The sequence below is a fragment of the Protopterus annectens genome, chromosome 10.part0, assembly GCF_019279795.1.
Source record: "Protopterus annectens isolate FY-2018-M chromosome 10.part0, PAN1.0, whole genome shotgun sequence".
NCBI lineage: Eukaryota > Metazoa > Chordata > Ceratodontiformes > Protopteridae > Protopterus > Protopterus annectens.
Window position 1 is genome coordinate 110305964 of NC_056744.1, and position 19489 is coordinate 110325452.

General features: G+C 39.0%; 1 protein-coding gene across 4 annotated transcripts in view; it reads right to left on the reverse strand.

The window, feature by feature from the left end:
• The window catches only part of BAIAP2 (BAR/IMD domain containing adaptor protein 2), a 243268-nt gene that overhangs the window by 139301 nt on the left and 84478 nt on the right, over positions 1-19489 (reverse strand). Inside the window, exon 15 of one of the 4 annotated variants that reach the window (XM_044085085.1) lies at positions 7006-8447. The exons of the other annotated variants lie outside the window; for them this stretch is intronic. Within the exon in view, the coding sequence (XP_043941020.1) occupies positions 8417-8447 (31 nt within the window). The 3' untranslated portion in view covers positions 7006-8416. Of the gene's footprint in view, positions 1-7005; positions 8448-19489 lie in introns of those variants that run through there. 4 annotated transcript variants of the gene reach the window in all.

Genomic DNA, 19489 nt, shown 5'->3' on the forward strand with positions numbered 1-19489 from the left:
GGATATTCCCAAGGAACTGAAACACTGGATTTTTGCTGTTCCCAATGGATATTCCTATTTCAACTAGTGCCTGTGAGAATCACTAGCCCGAAATTTTGACAGATCAACAACTTTTCAAAACCTTCTCTGGCTTGCATAATCACGGTTCTTAAACGGCAAGAATAGTCCCTCAAAAAGGAGCTTCACCAACCTTTTAACAGCTTTTTGTCAGGGGACGTTGAGCTGGGTTACAGCCTTATAGTGTTTGGGCCCCTATCTGCCATGACCTCTTAAAACAAGGAGCTTATTTCAAGTAACCTTAACAGAAAACTTACTGTTACAAAAGTATGAAGCAGCAGCTTTTCTGAACAAGACAACAATTCATTCCATAGTCATATTAGCTACTATGATTAAAAAAAAAAATTCATCCTTCTATTAGCTGTACTGTAGTTTAACAAGTACCCATTATTTAGAGGTCCCAATAACTGGTGTATTAATTCAAGAACATGCAAGGCTAGCATCATGACCAAGACTCCTCTCAATAGCCTACATTTAACGGAGATGTTTAGATAGGATGTTTGCTCTCTCATCATTATAAATTTCACATCTCCTTGCATTTTCTTTGCATGATCTCAGATTTGTTTGTATCAGAGAAATGCACATAAACACAGCATTTTGTCTATTTCATATGAAGAATATATACAAAAAGTGCAATAGTGTTATGTTCACCATGTGGGGTCAATGGTTAATAGTCGAATGGTACGTTGCTCAAACAGCTATTCAATCGGCAATGTTACCATCAACAGTCCATTTTAATTAACAGGCATAGCCTCAAAAATATCTTACTGAACAATCATTGTTGGCCCACACATAGAAAACACCAGCAGGTACCCATTAGAGGGCTGTTTACTGAACCCTACTCATGTGGAGGGGGAGGCACCCCCCCCGCTAATTATATATACCAACTCTAAGACTGCACTACAGTGGAAAAAGGTAAATATTAGAATTTGCCCAAAGAAAAACAGCATGTAGTTCTCACCAAGATCGGATTATGGTAGGGATAAGGAAATTTGCTCTTTCCCCACTGTAGTGCGATCTCGGAGGTAGTATATATAATTAGAGCAGGGTTCAGTTAATAGCCCTCTAACACATACATCCTGGTCTTTTCTCTGTGTGGGCAGACTTATGATTCTTCTATATTTTTCTAGGCTATGCTTATTTGTTAAAATGGACGGTCGATAGTACGGTGACGATTAATAGCTGTTCAAACAACGTACCATTCGACCATTGACCACAGACCCCACCATAACAACTACTGCTGCAGTATAGCTTATACCTGGAAAATTTGAGAGCCAGAAGATACCAAGAGAAGCAGAATTACCACGGGGGGGGGGGGGGGGGGATTCATGATACATGGCAATCACCACAGAAGTACAGTCTTGGAGACCGTCCTTTCAGACCTCTATTGTAGTACCATGAACATCCACTCTGTAGGTAAGCCATACTCCAAGATGGCTATACAGGGCATTGAACCCAGATGCCTGCAGGGAGCCAGCAAGCCTGACTAGTCACATCAAGAGTTCAGCTTGAGACTGCTAGAATCAAATGACAGGGTAGCTGCTAAAGGGACTTTCCCCTGTGGCCTCAGATAAGACTGGCACCAAGGCCACAGAGTCCACTAAAATCTCAACTTGGTTTACCCCATTCAGTCTAAGGAAACATCGGGGTCTGTCTCAACTCACCCCCATCTCAATTTCCTTTACGAACTCCACAAACTGTTTTTTGGGACAGGGGAGTTCATAAACAGCATCTGCTGCGAGTCAGATACCACAGTGGCCTGAGGCAGTGTCCTTAGTGCCTTGTTGATGTAGCTTCTGCTATACTAACCTTCAATACCAAGATATTTTTACTAAAACCAGCACAGACATGTCAAGAGCTGACAATCTCATATGGACCCTAACAGAAAAGACACTGCAGGTAAAAATACTGAAGGGGAATTTCCCAGTTACAGATGCACTTGTCTTTATTAGCAGCTAACATACCATAACAGACCCCAGCTGACATACCATAACAGACCCCAGTATACAATATCAAAGCAACAATATTAAGAGATAAAAAAAAAAAAAAAAAAAAAAAACCTGCATTAGGGTACTAATATGCATGCTATGACTGCATGGGCCAAACTGACAGACTATAGGCATGATCCATGTGAATACAGTGCAGCAAGAAAGATCCAAAGGTGGTCTGGGCATCAGCTTTATATAGGGAATGTGCTGATGCCTCAGCATGTCAGCAGAAAGATGGGTGCATGTCAAGGCCAAACATCGGACCTTCTGCATCAGAAATCCCAGGTTTAAGGTTGACTACAACAGTGACTCATATCATGAGCACATAAGTATCATAGCTGAGCACTAGTCTTGCAAATATAATGCCCCTGAAGAGAAAATGTATACTTGGCTGGTTATAGTTTTCAAAGACAAATCACTGCTACTATTTCCTAGAGTTATCCGTTAGGGCTTAGTGATATTATCCTTGCTAAGCAATACTGCATTTTTATTTATAATGAAATCATATCCCATAATTGCCCGGTTTGTTAAAGATCATGTGGAAAGATTTTTTTTTGCCATTTCTTGTTCTGCAATTAAACTGTCATCATACAAAATGGGCAGGCTCCAAAATATACAAAATTCTATCAGCTATCCAACTTGCATTTTGATTGAGCCATCTTGCCCCACCTCCTGATGATGAAGATGTGGGGGATAAACAATTTGTAGTGAGTTTTATATAGTCTGCAGCAGTTTTCAACACAAAGTGAGACGGAATGCAGCACACTGTCACAGACAACCAACTAAATGCAGTTATATTCAAGTAAATATAAACAAAACTAAAAATGAAACAAGATTTCAAGCTGTAACACTATAAGAAAGTAGTCTACCATGAGGCAACCATTTTTAGTAAGAAAAGCATGGGTGTGTGATTCACCCCAATAACATAAGTTAAGAGTTTTGTGCGCCTCATATGTTCAGTGGATTAGTGCAGATATGAAAACTTATTATCTTTGAATACGTGGATGACAAGAAGATTCAGATCTGAATCTTCAACAGTTTTCATGTACATCCACTCTGGAAAAGTCCCACCCCCCCCAGCAGGAAAAAAAATGGCCATACAGTTTACCATACATCCTACTGGAAAATAACCAGGAATACTATTAGATACCAGACAGCAGTCCTTATTTGAGAAATTCCATACTACAAGTATGGAAACTGCATCTGGTTTATATGCCAGTTTCCTAACTGAAGGAACTTGCCAGAATGATTAGCAAATGAACTGGTTATTTGCCAAGTTTATTTAATGGGTTCCCAGTTGCACTGTATCTAAATTGCTTGCCATGTTGCTCTTAGACTCAATCTTGTAAATATAAAAAAAAAAAAAAAAAAACACTTGGATTACTGGTGACATCTGTAGCAAAGTCCTAACTTTTTTTTTTTCACTTCTTCACACAGAATTCAGTCAAAATCCTCAAGTGAACTCTGACTTTGGAACCAGCTCTGAAGAAAGTCTACCATCTTTAATTTTCCTTCTATATAGTTTCCTAGCCCACACTCCATAACACATATCACCCTATGATTTTGGTTATATTGAGGACCACGTAATACTATAAATAAAATCATAAAATATGTTAGCTTCTTTGCTTGACAGCTTTTCAAACAAAACATTAAAGGCTCAACCAACGCCAGTCATGTAGAAGGATCAAGTCCAGACTACAGCCCATGTGACTGAATTTCACCTCACAGGCAGTGAGGATGAGCATGCCCATCTTTGGCAAGGGAGGGTGGTACCTGCCTTGTTTGTTCAATGGCTTCAATGACGAGGCCCTGTTGAAGAATGGAAGCTCACTATGCAGACAGGGGGGACACATTATGTGGATGTGGCTGCCCAAACCAATTATTACTAGTTCTTGCCACCATGTGTGAGGGTACACAAATGTGTGAACTGAGTGGGGATAAACAGGACTGATGGTGACCCAACTGCTCATGTTACCATTGGAGTGTGGTGGTTAAGTTCATAAATGCTCACATTATGGTGAGGCCATCAAGAGCAAAAAGAATCCTCATGGCGACCTGGACCATCATTTCTTACAGATGCAGTCAGCAGGGAGGAGCCTCTTAATAACTTAATGATTGGCAGGTATGGGGGGGGGGGTCAAAAATGGTGCAACTAATAGAAAAAGAAAAAAGTTCCCTAGGGTTCAGGAATGGCAGCTTATCTTACAAGCTCTAAATCCAAGATGATATATAATTTTTTGGGGGAGGGGAAATGGTTCATATTCTTTGCAGACTTCTAGCTATAGCAACACTTCTTAGAAACTGGTGGTAGTGCCCAGAATGTATGCTACCTTATGGCTGAGAAGGCATCCTGGCAAATATTAACTAGTGGGGGAGTAATCCAAGGGATTGGTTCCAAGGCTTCAAATTGGTAGGTTAATTTTGTTAAAAGCCTGGTTTCCCCAATGTCCAGTTGGGTCCATCACACAGTGGAATTTCCTAAAAACGGTCATCTGGGACAAATTTGGGCGGCGCAGTGGTGCAGCGGTCAACGTTGTCACCTCACAGCAAGAGGTTCTCTGGTTCGATTCTCGGCTGGGTTGCCTTCTGTGTGGAGTTTGCATGTTCTCCCTGTGCTCGCGTGGGTTTCCTCCGGGTACTCCGGTTTCCTCCCACATTCCAAAGACATGCATCTGGAGCATTTCTCACCAGGTCTCCGCTGAAAACAGGATCTGTGGAACCTAGTCGGACATTCCCGGTCAACAAATGTTAAATAAATAAATAATAAATTTCAAGGACCAAGATCAATTCTTCTCATGGTCTTTCAAGCAATATCACAGGACAAGGGCAACTACCCTTTTCAGTGAGCCAGACACAGTTGCCACATTCAGAAGCTCTCTCAAACCTTGGAAGGTTAGCAGACATGGAGGGAGTTCTTGCCATTCTTCAAACCATCTCCTCAGCAAGGGAATGTGACACTGGCCATAGCTTCCACTGAAGCCATGCATTTTCTTCACCCAAGTTCCTTTGTATAAAACTGTAAAGGAGAAAATCTATACTAACAGAGTACATGATCAAAAAACAGTGCTGGTAGCAAGAAAGAAAAAAAAAAATCAGCAGTCAGAGTTGAAAGCAAGACAGAGTTCTAGGACTTCGTGTCACTAACTGTTTGGACAGTTGTAGATACTGACCCTGAAGGGTTACACATCAGATACTGACCCTGAAGGGTTACACATCATAATACTATGAGGTCAATTACACAAGCATATAAAATATGGACAAAAAAAGAAGTCCTGGGTCACAAAGTGGTACAGCTATTAATATTGCTGCCATACAGCACTTTGTTCCCACATTGGGTGCCTTCTGTACACTCTGCAATGCACCCACATTCGAGTTTTCTCTCCAAAGATATCTGCTTTCCTCCCATATCCTTAAGATGTGCAAGCATGTCAGCTGGTAAAGTTCAAAATGCCGCAGTTGCGAGTATGTAATAGATTCACAGGTTCATAGACAAGTACTAGGCTAGCTGTCCTTGAGGGACATGTTAAGCCTAGCCAAATTCCCTTTATGAGAATCAAACCCTGTACCTCTGGTGTGAGAGGTAAACACCTTAACCAACCATTATACCAACCCGACCCATCATATGCATACATTGGTCAAGATTAAAGTAAACTTAACCCTGCTTAGCAAGTTTGTTACTCTCATACAGCTGTACATATACAGCCTCTTACTATACAGGTCACAAGAATAGTCCTCACTTTGTTGTTATAACTACTGCATAAGGAAAGGAGCCCTAACACAAAGTGTGCTGCTCCACATCACAAGCAAGTAATCAGCATCTATGATGCTTCTTTGTTACAGACTTGAAAGCAGTTGACTCAAAAGACAAAGTCAAAGACACTCTCTCTCTCAAAAGTTTGTTAAAGGCCTTATTTTGGCTTGGAGAACTTACAGTCTCAGAGATGTCATTGGACAGATCTAGATAATAAATGTTCACTCTACACACCATTAAGAGAAAAAGTTCTTTCAACATAATTTTCAGAACAAAAATTGTCCCAAAAATCAAATTTTAAAAGCACATTAGACATCTTCAATCCTTTCCAAAAAGGAGACCACTTATGACTAAAGGAAAAAATAAGTAGACAGGATACTGGCCTCTCTTCATCTATGGGTACATTGCTCCAGTGTGCCAGTAAGGAAGGTAGTAGTGGTCTCATACCAAAATCTGGAAAGGTAGTAAATATCCCATAAAAGGAAATGCTTAGTAAACCCATTGTGTGCAAAGGGGTGAATCTAAACACAGTTTCAGACAGCTATAGTTCAAACTAAAGTATGTTGCAGAGAACTACTACTATGTATGCCACAAACTGTGGGAAGAATCAATTTTCACGGTGACAGTAAACCATCAAGTTACAATGAGAACCTATCAGCTTACAACACTGTGCTACTGCAATGCCATTCCATAAGGATATATTCTTGTGTGTGTGTATATGAACACACACACTTTACTATGCAAAGTCACAAATTTCACAAACATTTTTTTGCCTTCAACCATCCTCAAGAATGAAAAAAAATCTACTACAATTTCATAAGGCTGTCTTCTACTACAGTTCATTGTTCCACAGCGCAGTACTGCTTTATAAACTACACAAAATTCCTTCAGTGCTAAGGGCTAAAGGTTAAAAAAGTGAAGTTCTCAATTACTTCCTATCTGAAGTTTATACATTTTTATTGATTCAGGATTCATAAAAGTTATTTTAAACTACACCATTTAAAAACCTTGCATTACTTACCCCTCTCTTAAAAATAAAGAAAAATATTTTGAAGAGGGGACATACACCTATAGATGCTGCAGTCATGTGCCTATATTAGGTCACACATATGCACAATTATACAAAAGAAAATACACAAATACTATAGGAAAGCAAGATGTGCCAGGGTTGAAACAAATCTTTTTGAAAAAAAGCAACTGCTAAAGCAATTGAAATAAATTATATTTTTATTATAAAAACACTTCAGAGTATATTCCTCTGTTTCTAAAAAAAGGTAGCATTTTTACATCACCATACAATTTTACCTTAATCTGCCTCTCTTTACATGTTTATACTACACTTGCATATACAGTTATATACATGTAATATACACTTGTTAGAAATTTCAAATATAACAATGCAGTTAAATTATACAGCATCATTAATAAAACTTCCAGTATATAAAAATACAACTGGTAATATATTGCACCTGGTGAAAACGCAGACAGTAAATCTCCTTGTAACAAACAAGATAGAACACTAGCTGTTCACAAAAGAACCATTTACAGTTTTTTTGTACTGAAGACTGCCACAGGATCTGAAGGGCTTTTAAGTCTTTATTCTGTTGGGATGGGGGTGTACGTCACACTTCCCAGTTTTTGAAGAAGCAATACCAGTAGCCACTAATCCCAATCCCACTGTGTTTGCCTCTAAATTTATCAAGACACACAAAGAAGATTGACAAAGTTTAAGAAATTAAACAAAATAAAAAGGCAATACTATTAAAATTTTATCTCAAGATTTCCAATTAATAAAATTACTCTTTGGATTCTTTGTGTGTTTAAGCTACATGAATACTGTAAAAGTGCAGTACTAAGAAGGCAATGTAAAACATAAATCCAACATTCACACATTTTGTAGTGAATGGACTGTAAACTGGTAACTGGTCTGGTAATCTTGCCCCAAAATAACAGGGAGGCTAACAGTGATTTATTCTCAGAAAGCTCTATGGGACTTCACCACTGCAGCTTTTTGGGTGGGAGAAATGTTTATTGAATATTTAAAGATGCCATATTACAAATGTTAGAGGTCATCCCAATGTACACAGTATTAAGCATAAACACTGAAAATGGAATTAATGCTGGAAGACTATAACCCTGAACCTACAGGAAAGCCAATATCACAAAGCAGACATTTGTGAAAAATGGTCCAGATATTATGTACCAAAGCCTGCCAGAATTAGTTTTCATTGGGAGACATATTAAGCAGAAACGTTTTAGAAATATGGCTTTAAGGTAATTAGAAAAGGGATAAAGTTAGTTTATAAAAAAGATATAAGTGGTGTTCCTACATATATAAATATATATATATATATATATATATACACATATGTATATACATGCATACACAGCTAAAATTATAACTTTATTAGCTAAAATTATCACTTTATGTGGCAGTCTCTGCTCTGAAATGCTTCAAATGTAAATTTAATATTGTTTTTTTCTACAGCACCATCAGATCTCGAGCATCACCAAACAATATGATGAAAAGAAACAGGAGGGAAGAGAAAAGGAAAAAGGAGAAGAAAAGCAGAAAGAAGCTCTTCAAAGCAGCAGTTGCCATGTCTATTCAAGGCTGTCCTCACACAGTGGATACCAATCTGCCATTGCCGCTGTGAAATAAAGAGCACAAAAGACTGCCAAATCTGTTGTAGAATGCATATTTAAAAAATATCCAATTAAAGCAGAGAGAGACACAATAAAAAACTAGTTATTTCAAAAATATTAAATGCAGTATCCCTTCTTCTGTAGTCCAAACTTCAAAATATTCAACTATAAGCTTCCTTTCCATCACCCACCTCCCTCAGTTTTTTAATCAAACCTGCAAGTTCAACCCAAAACTATGTAAAGAAAAATCACCAAAATAGTTATTTGCATATTAGCAATGCACCTAGCGTCATTTATAAATCCATGACCTAAAAAGCGTAGTGTTTCATTGCATCAGCAATGTGAATTTGTAATCATAAGGGAGCATAAAATTCAGTAAGGTATATCTACAAATGTGTTATGGGCATTTAATAAAACAACCAGCACCAAGTACAACACAGGAATAAGCTCAAGAAAGAAAAACATTTATAAAACGGTTGTAGTTCTCCCTTTCAAGTTCTGGCCAAGTGGTCCACAAATGATTTTACACACACATGCATGGAACTGTTAGCACACATCAATTTACATCTTAAAGATGTTAGATGTGAACAATTTGGCATTACTGGGATGTGCAGCATTAGGTTTTAGAAATTCAACTTGCGTATAACACTTGAGCCAGATTCTAAGACTTGCTTGCTGTGTAGGTCTGCCTTAACTTCGAAAGACCTGCTCTAAAGGTAACCAACTTATTTTGGTGTAAGGTTCATCTGTAAACAGACTTATACTGGTGTCCAGATTTCAGAAGACTTGCTCTCAGTGTAAGTGATCACTTAACACTGAGGGCAAGTCTTTCCAATCACCAATCTAAACAATTTTTTTTTCATGCAGAAAAAACCGAGGCATATCCCCCCTCTCCAACTTCATCTGTAAAATGTTATATTATACAGAACACATTTTCACAGAAATGAACTATTTAGCTTCTAGGATCATTTTACAAAGAAAAATGCACATAACTTGGAAATCCCATGATGTTCAAATTCCTGTACAAGTTAAAAGCGTCATGCAGCACTGTTCCAATATATATGTACATACAGGTGTTAAGCGTTAAAGGCATTGAAGACAGACTACCTTTCTGCACCAGGCATGCAGCTGTCATACTGCTGGAACAAACATAAATACGCTTACAAAATAATTTTTAAATGTAGCAAAAATCCTGTGATGAAAATTCTGTAATATTTATACCAGAGAAGTTAATGGACAGAGATGACAGGACAGTCCATTTGACAGGTGTAGTCATTACAGCTTTTTCTTTAGGTTTTTTTTTTTTTTTTTGGAGGGCTGATTTGCAAAGCATAGAATGGTACATCTCTAATGCTGCTTATCATCATGTTATGCATTTTGCCAGAAATCAATATTGGTCTTGTGTTGCACGGTCATATATTGAACCTCGATGACAATACTACAATCAAGCCTCATTAACAGGAAGCATGCTACACAAATAAAAAAAAAATGCTGGACACACACACACACACACACACACACACACACACACACAGTGAATCCTATAAAATTATTGGGTTTATAATCACATGATCGAAACATGAAAACAGCAAACACCATAACATCGAACTTCAAAACCCCGAAAGCGTAAAACTCCGAAAGCTGAGAACAGTGATTTTTTTTCCCTGGGGAAAAAAAAAAATCACTGGCCCAGCACAAAACACGAAACACACAAACACTACAAACCATTTCTAATGTGTGGGGCTGTGCCACCCATAACCCCCCTTACTTAAATATACCAACTCCGAGATCGCACCACAGTGGAGGAAATAACGAAGCCGCAGAAACGCCCCACCTAATTCTTTCCCTGGGAAAGAATTCGATGTTCTGCGGCTTCTGTATTTTCAGTCTTCGAACTTCCGAGTTCGAGGTTGTGGCGTTCGCGGTTCTCAGCTTTTGAGCTTCTGATATACACCCACAATATTTGCTATGTTGCTAGAGTTTGGAATGTGTACATAGTGCATCAAATTAACAGAGTCACTCAGACTGGTATTAAAACACCTTAAATTAAAAAAAAAAGTAGTCAGTGATATGAAGTAGAGGGATAAAGCTCCAACTATGACTCACATGACCCAGGTACAATTATTGGTTTCTGAGGTGGTTCTACTATGAAATGTCAACTTTCTGATAATCAACATTACTAAAGAATGAAAAAAATGTCCTAAATCCAAAAAGGCAAAAAAACTAATTTTTTCATGTTTTTTGCAAGGAGAAGCCTGTCCTGCACCCCCCCCCCCAAAAAAAAAAAATTAAATATCAAATCTACGGTCGCACCAACTCATAAAAGAGCGAAATCTCTCTAAAGAAGTGAATCACTGCAGGTGAGATTTAGACTAAAAATTATTTCCTATGAGAAAAAGCATCTTGTGTTATGCCATTCATTTTTTTAGACTACTGATGCTCGAACCATTCCACCTGCAGCAGGTGTGGTGAAGCCATCTGAGGCACTGACAGGGAGTACTGGACCTGCCTCTCCTCAAAGAGGAAACTGGAAAGGTGAGTACACAGGACAAAATAAGGTTGGAGCTCCCAGACAGCCAGCAAAAACCACTGTAAAGTGCTTCCTAAAGGTGGTGGGAGGCTTGTCAGTATCAGTCCCTTTCAGAAGTACGGGGTGATTCAGCACAATTTACCCAGTGCACTCTCCATCCTTGGGTTACCAAGTTATGCATACGGGAAATAGGTTTAATGCAGAAACCCCTCCCCTGGCAGCAATACAACATTGTACCCGGATGCCTTGATGTCCTCTCAAAGTCTGAGCATGAGTCAAGGCTGAAGTCAGGTACAGTCAAAAGAGTCAGAAACAGCCAGTGAATGAGGAAAGATGCTAGTAGCTGTTGACAGAGCTGTTGGAAGCAGCAGATGAAAAATAGTAGTTCATTCTAGTTTATAACCAAGACTTGAACAGACTGTAGCACTTCAAAGACAACATTTACTAGTAATGTTATTGGTTATTCTTGACAACAGAAACAGTACATTTCTTAACAGCATTGTTACACTGTTTAGTACTGTATGTTTTCTTATTTTAATTGTAAGGCTTTACTGCCACATTTCATTCGCTCTTAGCATTTTATTCCTCACACTTAACATTATGAATGGTGGACATGGAATATTCCTCACAAGTTTTAAGTTTCTGCTGGAAAAAAATGATAATCTATTATACAATGACCCCCCCCCCCCAATTAATATCCCAAAACATGCACACTGATTGGCCAGCGTGCCCATTGTAAATCCCACAATATACCAATGGAAAAAAGCCTGGTCATCCAAACCTTTTTCCTTTGGTATAAGGTGTCCAAAAAAAAACGGAGCGATGGAGACTCTTTTCTGCGTTGCTTCCGTTTCAAAGCATTGATGTACTAGGTATGCATGGGAATGCAAGTAACATACGCTTGCGCAGTACATCACCACAATGAAGCAGTATACCACCACCGGTGGAAGAACAGTAATGTGCAGTTATACAAAGACATTTAAGAAAAGTAAGTATTTTTTTCTTAAATAATGTTACTGTATAATAGCAATAACCGACTCCGTGGTTGTGGTTTATTGAAGATTTACACACAGTTGGCTTTATTTAATCACACCAACCGTGGGTAAATCTTCAATATACCACACCACGTCGTCGGTTATTCCTAAAATATTCTACACTGTGAAAGAGTGAGACCCTTAATTGTCAGAAAGGGGGCAGCTTTCCTTGATGAGAAAGTGAAGATTAACAGCAAAGAAACAAATGAAAGCCAAATCCTTGAACTACCAATTATTCCAGTGCTTTCATATGCAAGGGTACAATCAATAACTCTTTTGTTTTCTTTAATATCTGGAATAGGAATGCCAATACCCACAAATCTTTTTTCAAGTTCACTCCACAATTACAAAACAAAGCAGTCACTCGGCAATTTAAGAATAAGCATACAACACAACTGTTAAAACTAGTAAAATACTGCTTCTGTAATTAATTTCTTTTAGCAGTAATTTTGGGAGTAAGATGAAAAGAAAAGCTATGTTTTTTGTGACTTATGGTTCATGTTCATCCTCTCAACCCTGAGTCCCTGACACAAATATTTATATAATTTTTCAGTTTTTTGATCAGGATTTGCATGCAAAATACGACTTATCTAATGAGGCATCCTTAAGAGGTGTAACACAGGATTAGCACTACAAATATCATAGGGCTTTCTTTTTAAGCTATGACGCTTGTGGGAAGTCTGAATTCTTTTTACAAAAAACGCTTTCTAATGTTTGCTGAATGCTAGAATTATCACACACTGTTGAAATTCCAAGTCAGAAATGCATGCTCTAGGTTCCACTACTGTCAAGACACATTTAAGGTGATGCTATCTTGAGAAGTGAATCCTCTAGATGCATTATGCATTTAATGGAAATGGCCTACAGAGCGGAGCTGTGCTTTCCACTCCATAGATGGGACATTTTGCCTCTTTCTCCAATAACCCAGAAACAATTTTATGGGTCTAAAGGAGGGGTTAAATTCCTTAAACAAAACCTCTGTTGGAACTAATGAAATTAAACTAGGTTTGCTGACAAGGCTTTCTGTTGTGAAAGAGCACATTAAAAGACAAAGGTCAAACAGAAAAATATTTATGACAGTGCTGTAAAGAACAAACTGTTCTGCACCCATCTTAAAATCATAGGGAAAGAACAGTCATACAGGCAGGATTCTGTTCACTTTCCTGTTAAAGCTACTCCCTACAGTACACCATTTTGTTTACTTTTTCTATAGTATTTCACTCAGAAGGGCAGCACCCTCAATTAGCATCTCCTTAGTATCTTGAATACCCTTTGACAAGTTACAACATCTTGTAAAGAATCACTTGTTTTGGCTAGTAATTGGCTCAAATAACTGCAGATGTCCTTGACTTCCCATGTTTTCTGTCACTTTAAAACTATACTGTAAAGTCTTTTGTGAACTCTGTACAGCTTGATGCAATAAGTCAAAATGATGCATTAGATGCAACAATGGGGGGGGGGGGGGGGATTGAAAGTGGCATTCAAGCTCTGTGTATCAAAGTGATGTACAAATGTTACAGAATCAAGTTGAGAGCAGAGAGAGAGGTCAGGACGGCTTTCACTGAGTGGACAAAGATTAACCTGCTGCGGATTAGGATCCCTGAACTACACCCACCCCCAAAACACAGCCCAAAAACATTAATTGCACCCCATGGGGGTGGCAAGACCCCCACACCTTCAATCTTGTATACCAGCTCCATGGTCACATCAATTCGAAGAAGTAAACTCCCCCCCAAAAAAGGGCTTCACTTTCTTCACAACTCACCAACAGTTATTTCCTTATGATGAGTTCCTATCCTCAGTGGGTTGAATTTCGAGCAAATGAGGCTCGAGGACTCAGTTTTCATCTACCTGTAGGTAGACAGTCAAGAGAACTACAGACAGAAGACTAGCTAACTAATGCATTTTAACATTGGCTACACTTTAACAGCAAGATAAGGGCAACCACAATGAACGCAGCTTTGAATATTTTTGGACATACAAGTATAATTTTCTGAAAGAGTCACTTTTATTTTTGTTGGTTGCAAGCTTCCAAGTTTAAAGAAAACTTCTACAAAGTTTCTAAATATCTTGGTTGCAGGTATATTTCCATCCTCTAGTTCATCTCAGCTGTGGTTATTACATTTTATTCATGAACTCTCCACTTAATAGCGTGTCTCAGTGAAAGACTTCACAGCATCTGATGCATTACACAGCATATTCTGCAAAGTCTCAAAAGAAAACAAAGTAGTGTCTAACAGAAGCCAAAGTAAACAAAGTAAAATAAAGGGAGATGTTTAAAACTATCTTTGTGTGTGTGTGTGTGTGTGTGTGTGTGTGTGTGTCAGTCAAATTAAAAGAAACTGGGGGGATATCACGAATGCTGTCATCAAGACAGTTTCTAATGTTCTCTGTAACTGAATTTGCTCCAGTATTTAAATACATAATGTCTGCTTTTTAGCTCCATCCAAGAATTTTTCTAATTGTGAACACTACATACAAATGAGCTGATAAACTAGTGTAAACAACTGCTAAAAACTTTAAACTTGGCTCCTGCTCCGATTAGTTTTCACATGCTTTTTTGCCTTGAAAGCACATACTCGTGCAAACAGATTCTCTTGCAGGTGACAATTTGCAAGGAATGGATAGCTCTTCTATGCAATGCACACATATTCAGCCTTAAGAACTGCAGATGCAGCTCAATGCTGAGGTTATCACTCTGGCTTCTGATTAGTTGTTAACTGTTTTAAACGGTTAACTGCAGCAGACTATGCTTTTGCAGGATGAACGTGCCCTCATCCCTGCAGTGAGTGCTGCATCAATCAGCATGCAGTCACTTGTGGCAAGGCTATGAAATTAACTGCCTACTATAAGCAGCAGTCTCCTCCCCTTTTATCTTACAAAAAGAAGTAATACTCTAACAGGCCAACTATTTACAGAATATAATTCCTTCTGTACAAGAAACACCTTTATAATCTACTGCACCTCATGAATTGCTTCTCACTAGGATTTCACTTAACTCAAGACATCAGCAAATTAGTTTGAGTACTGTCAGACTTGTATGCAGAATTCCAGGACTGCATTATTTTCACTGCATTTACATATTGTATATTTTCTTCACAAAGCTATAAATAAATAATTATAGCAATCATACACAGCTCTACATATTTATGCTAACAATGGACACAAGTGATGTTTCAGGCAAAGAGAATGTATTTTTTTCTTTTTTTTTTTTTTTTTTATAAATTCACCACTCTAGGTGCATCATTATGTACATCAATCATATGCTTTTCAAAGCACCAGTTTTAAAGCATAACCAATCAAAACCCAGCCACACTGATACCTCAAGTTCGCACACAAAATGGTATTTTCTATATAAACCCTAGGAAAAAAAAATAGGAAAATAAAAAAAAAAATCACAACCAATTAGAAAACAGCACTGCACACAAAATTACCCAATACTAGATATCTATAACCAAATTAGAGTAAACAAAAATAACATATCTGACTTCAGACTATTACTCTACTAAACTGCCAAAACTTAATAAAGCATATATCACAAAAATTATATATTAAAACTTGCCTCAGAACTAGAGAAAAAAAACATACATGCCAACTATGCATAAAATGCTATATAACCTACAAGCCCTGCTTGATAAGCAACTTATGAAATTACTGCATCCCATGAAAAGTGTCGGAAACAGCAAACTAAACTAAGGGAATATGTGGGAGGTCTGTTTTACAACAGAGATAGCATGTACCTTTAGATTAGGGAACAAGTTTCAGGACTCATGAGGCAGACATGATGAAACAAACAGCAGTTAGATATATTACAAACACACACTATATAAATATATTACTAAGCATACATCTCCACACACACACACATTAATATATATATATATATATATATATATATATATATATATATATATATATATACACACATATATATATATATATATATATATATATATATATATATACACACACACATGTAAATATACACATTATATATATATATATATATACATATATACACACACACACACACACACACACACACACACACACACACACACACACACACACACACACACACACACACACACGGTGCAGGTTTATTTTATGCCAGCAATAATGCCTGACAGGGTGTTTGTTATTCTGTAAAAATACCACAGGTGTCAGGCTTCTAAACCCCTGGAAGAGTTTTACACAATGGCACACACCCTGGATGTCATTATTGTGGTTAGAGAATGGGGTGTTAAAATTTATTTTGTATTTTTTCCCACCTTTTATTACTACTACACTTATTTTTGATGTAGAGTCGTTCTTCTGCCTAATGTTTCAAACTTGCTATAGTATACATAAAATACTTAGATAAGTTACATTTTGGATGTAATGTCCACATAAAACTGTCTTTCGGCTTTTCCCGGTTAGGGGTCGCCACAGCGGAACTCCGGTCCGCTAATGATCGGCAGTAGATTTTTACGTGCTGGTTTGCCGGGCCTAACACACAACCTTCAACGAAGGAACGCCCATTCACGCATGTCGACACACAGAAGACGCTCTGAGAATCGAACGTGCAATGTCTAACTGTGAGGCAACAACGCTACTGCAGCACCACCACCGCAGTCATGCAATGTCCACATACACTCTGCAATTTAAGTACTTGATTGGTGAACACATCTTCAAATGTGTTGTGTTAAAAAAACAGAATGTAAGGCATTGCAGCCACCCCCCCCCCCCCGGCATTCCATGATTTTACAGCATACTATATTACTGCTTTAAATAAAAGAAACTCATTGAAGATTAAAGTCAGCCAGTAATGGTGGGCATTAACACCAAGAGATCACATGCTGTTTGACAACTGTTTCTGTTCCTCTCTCACAGTCTCTCATGCACACAAAACTCACACCATACTTAAATTTTGTATTTTCTTTTGATGCAACAGGCAGTCCATCAGGAGCAACCACTGCTGTCTCTTGTCACCTTCTCTCTGTCATTCACTCTTGCTCATAGGTAGGTACTAGGCCATTGGCTCCAAGGCCTATACAAGCCTAGCCAAAAAGGTACCCTGGCTTTCGCCACCCAAGAAAATTATTTTCCTGTGCCCCTGTCGAGCAGAGCCACAGAGGTGATCCCGGGGTGAATTTCCTATTTCCCATCCAATCATCAAGATTTTTCTTGAAGACTGCTAATGAGGAGCTTTGTTTGATATAGACATGTAGCTTGTTCCAGAATATGGGAAGTCTCTGGGCCAGGAATCTATTCCCTCCGGCATGTTCCGTTTATTGTGGTGACAAGGTTTAGGTCCCTAGAGCGTGTAGCTCAGAGGGATTGGGATTTCTTTAAGTGGAGCATGTCTATGACATAGCTCTGTATGTTAGACAGAGATCGCCTCTGAGTAGGCAATATGCGACGGAGTAAAGCTGGAGTTTTTTGAAACAGTCTGCATAGGGCATCTGTTTTGTTTTGTGAAGTATTTCTGTAGCCTTTCCAGTTGTTGTAGATGTCTTGTGAGGTACATACCAAAAGGGGCGTTGTACTCTATAATGGGTCTAATGGGTGACGAGCAGAGGGGAACAAGGACCTCTTTTTCTGGATGAGAAACCTTTTGTGATGAGGTGTGCCACGTAGAAGAATTTCATGACTACTGTAACAATGTCATTATCAAAGGAGACTACTGGCCACCTGTGTACCAAGGTCTCTTATCACACTTTTGGTGTTAAGTAGACTACCATCTATGTGGTGGCTCATGGGTACAGAGTTTTTACCAAAGGGAATGACAATGCACTTTTTGGCAGTGAGCTTGAGGCCATGGCTTTGACACCAGGCATCTGTCTCAGTGAGGCCCTTTTGTAAGATGTCCACATCATTAGGAGTTTCAGTTATGGCTCCTAGTTTCCAGTCATCTATGAACTTAGTTAGCCAAAGACCTTCTGCGTTTGGTATCTACTTTTCTGAAGTACAGGCTAACAGGAGAGGACCCAGGACTGAACCCTGTGGAGTACTTGTCACTGATCTGAAGTCGGATTTGAAGTCTGCTACTTTTAGTGTGGGTTCTGTCACTGAGCCAGTTGGCAACTCATCTTGTGACATAGGGGTTTTATACCTAGTTTAGTGAGTATCTATAATTTCAGAGTGGGGGGATGGTGTCAAAAAGCCTTGGCGAGATCTAGATAGGCTGGGGGTGAACTACCTTACCCTTGTCTATGGCTTTGGTGACTGCTTCAAATATGTCAATCAGGTTTAGGAGACATGATCTGCCTTTTACAAACCCAAACTGGGTGGGATCCAGAGTTTGGAGATTACCAATGTCTTTGTTTATAAGTTCCATGACGATACATTCCATGGCCTTGCAGACCAGGCTAAGTTCCATGACGATACATTCCATGGCCTTGCAGACCAGGCTCGTTAGGATAATGGGGCGGTAGTTCCCGGGGTCCATGATGGCTCCCCCTTTGCGGAGTGGAATAACTGTTGCTGTGCATCATTCAGTGGGCACAAAGCCTGAGGTGAGGCTATGATTGAACATGGTGCTTAGGTGCGGTGCCAGTTCATTCTGTAGTTCATATAGAATGCAGTCTGGGATGTTGGCAGGTCCCATGGATGCTGTGTTCTTGGCTTTGGAGTGTGTGGTTTTTACCTGTGCAACAGTGATTACAGGAACTTTGCATTCTTCCGGTATAGAGATGGGCCCTTTAGGGGGTGAGGTAAAGTTAGCACTGAACCTATCTGCCAGGATGTTGGCAATATCAGTTGGTTCTGTATATTTAGTGCCATTGTGTTGCAACTCAGAGCAAATCTGAGTGTTGCCACTGAGATTCTTGACATAGCTATAGAATGCTTTGTGGTGGTCTTTAGAATCAGTGGTGATTTTGTTTTCACAACTAGCTTTGGAGGATTTTATGAGGGATCTCAGTTTCTTACTGATGCTGACCAGGGAGTTCTTCCAGTCGTGGGATTTTACTCATTTTTTTGCAACAGTTTCCTTCTTCTGTTGTAGAGTTAGTTTATGGCAGGGGACCACCAGATTGGCTTCCTTTTTTTGGAGGATAGCATCTTGCTTCCGTTAGGGATAGCACACAATCCATGCACTCGTGTAAGTGCTTATAAACTGCATTTCTATAAGATTCAGCAGTTGTACCTCTATTGTCCATCTGCATGGGTGTCATGAAGTTTGCCACTTCTGTCTTAAGCATGAAGTTGGCTTTGGAGAAATGTTTTACGGTGGTTTCCCTAATGGGGGGTGGGAGCGGGATGTGATGTCTAGGCTGATTAGCTTGTGGTCGGATCTGACCAACAAGGAATTGACCTCTGATCCAACAAGGAATTGACCTCTGATGTGGAACACCGGACACCCATGTTGGTAATGACCAGGTCTAGGATATTGCTGCCCTTGGTGAGGGTGTGGATAAGTTGATCCAAGGCACTGGAATTTATGAATTCCAGAAAAGGTTGAGCAAGAGTTGGTACATAAGTAGTTCCCAGTTAATGGTGA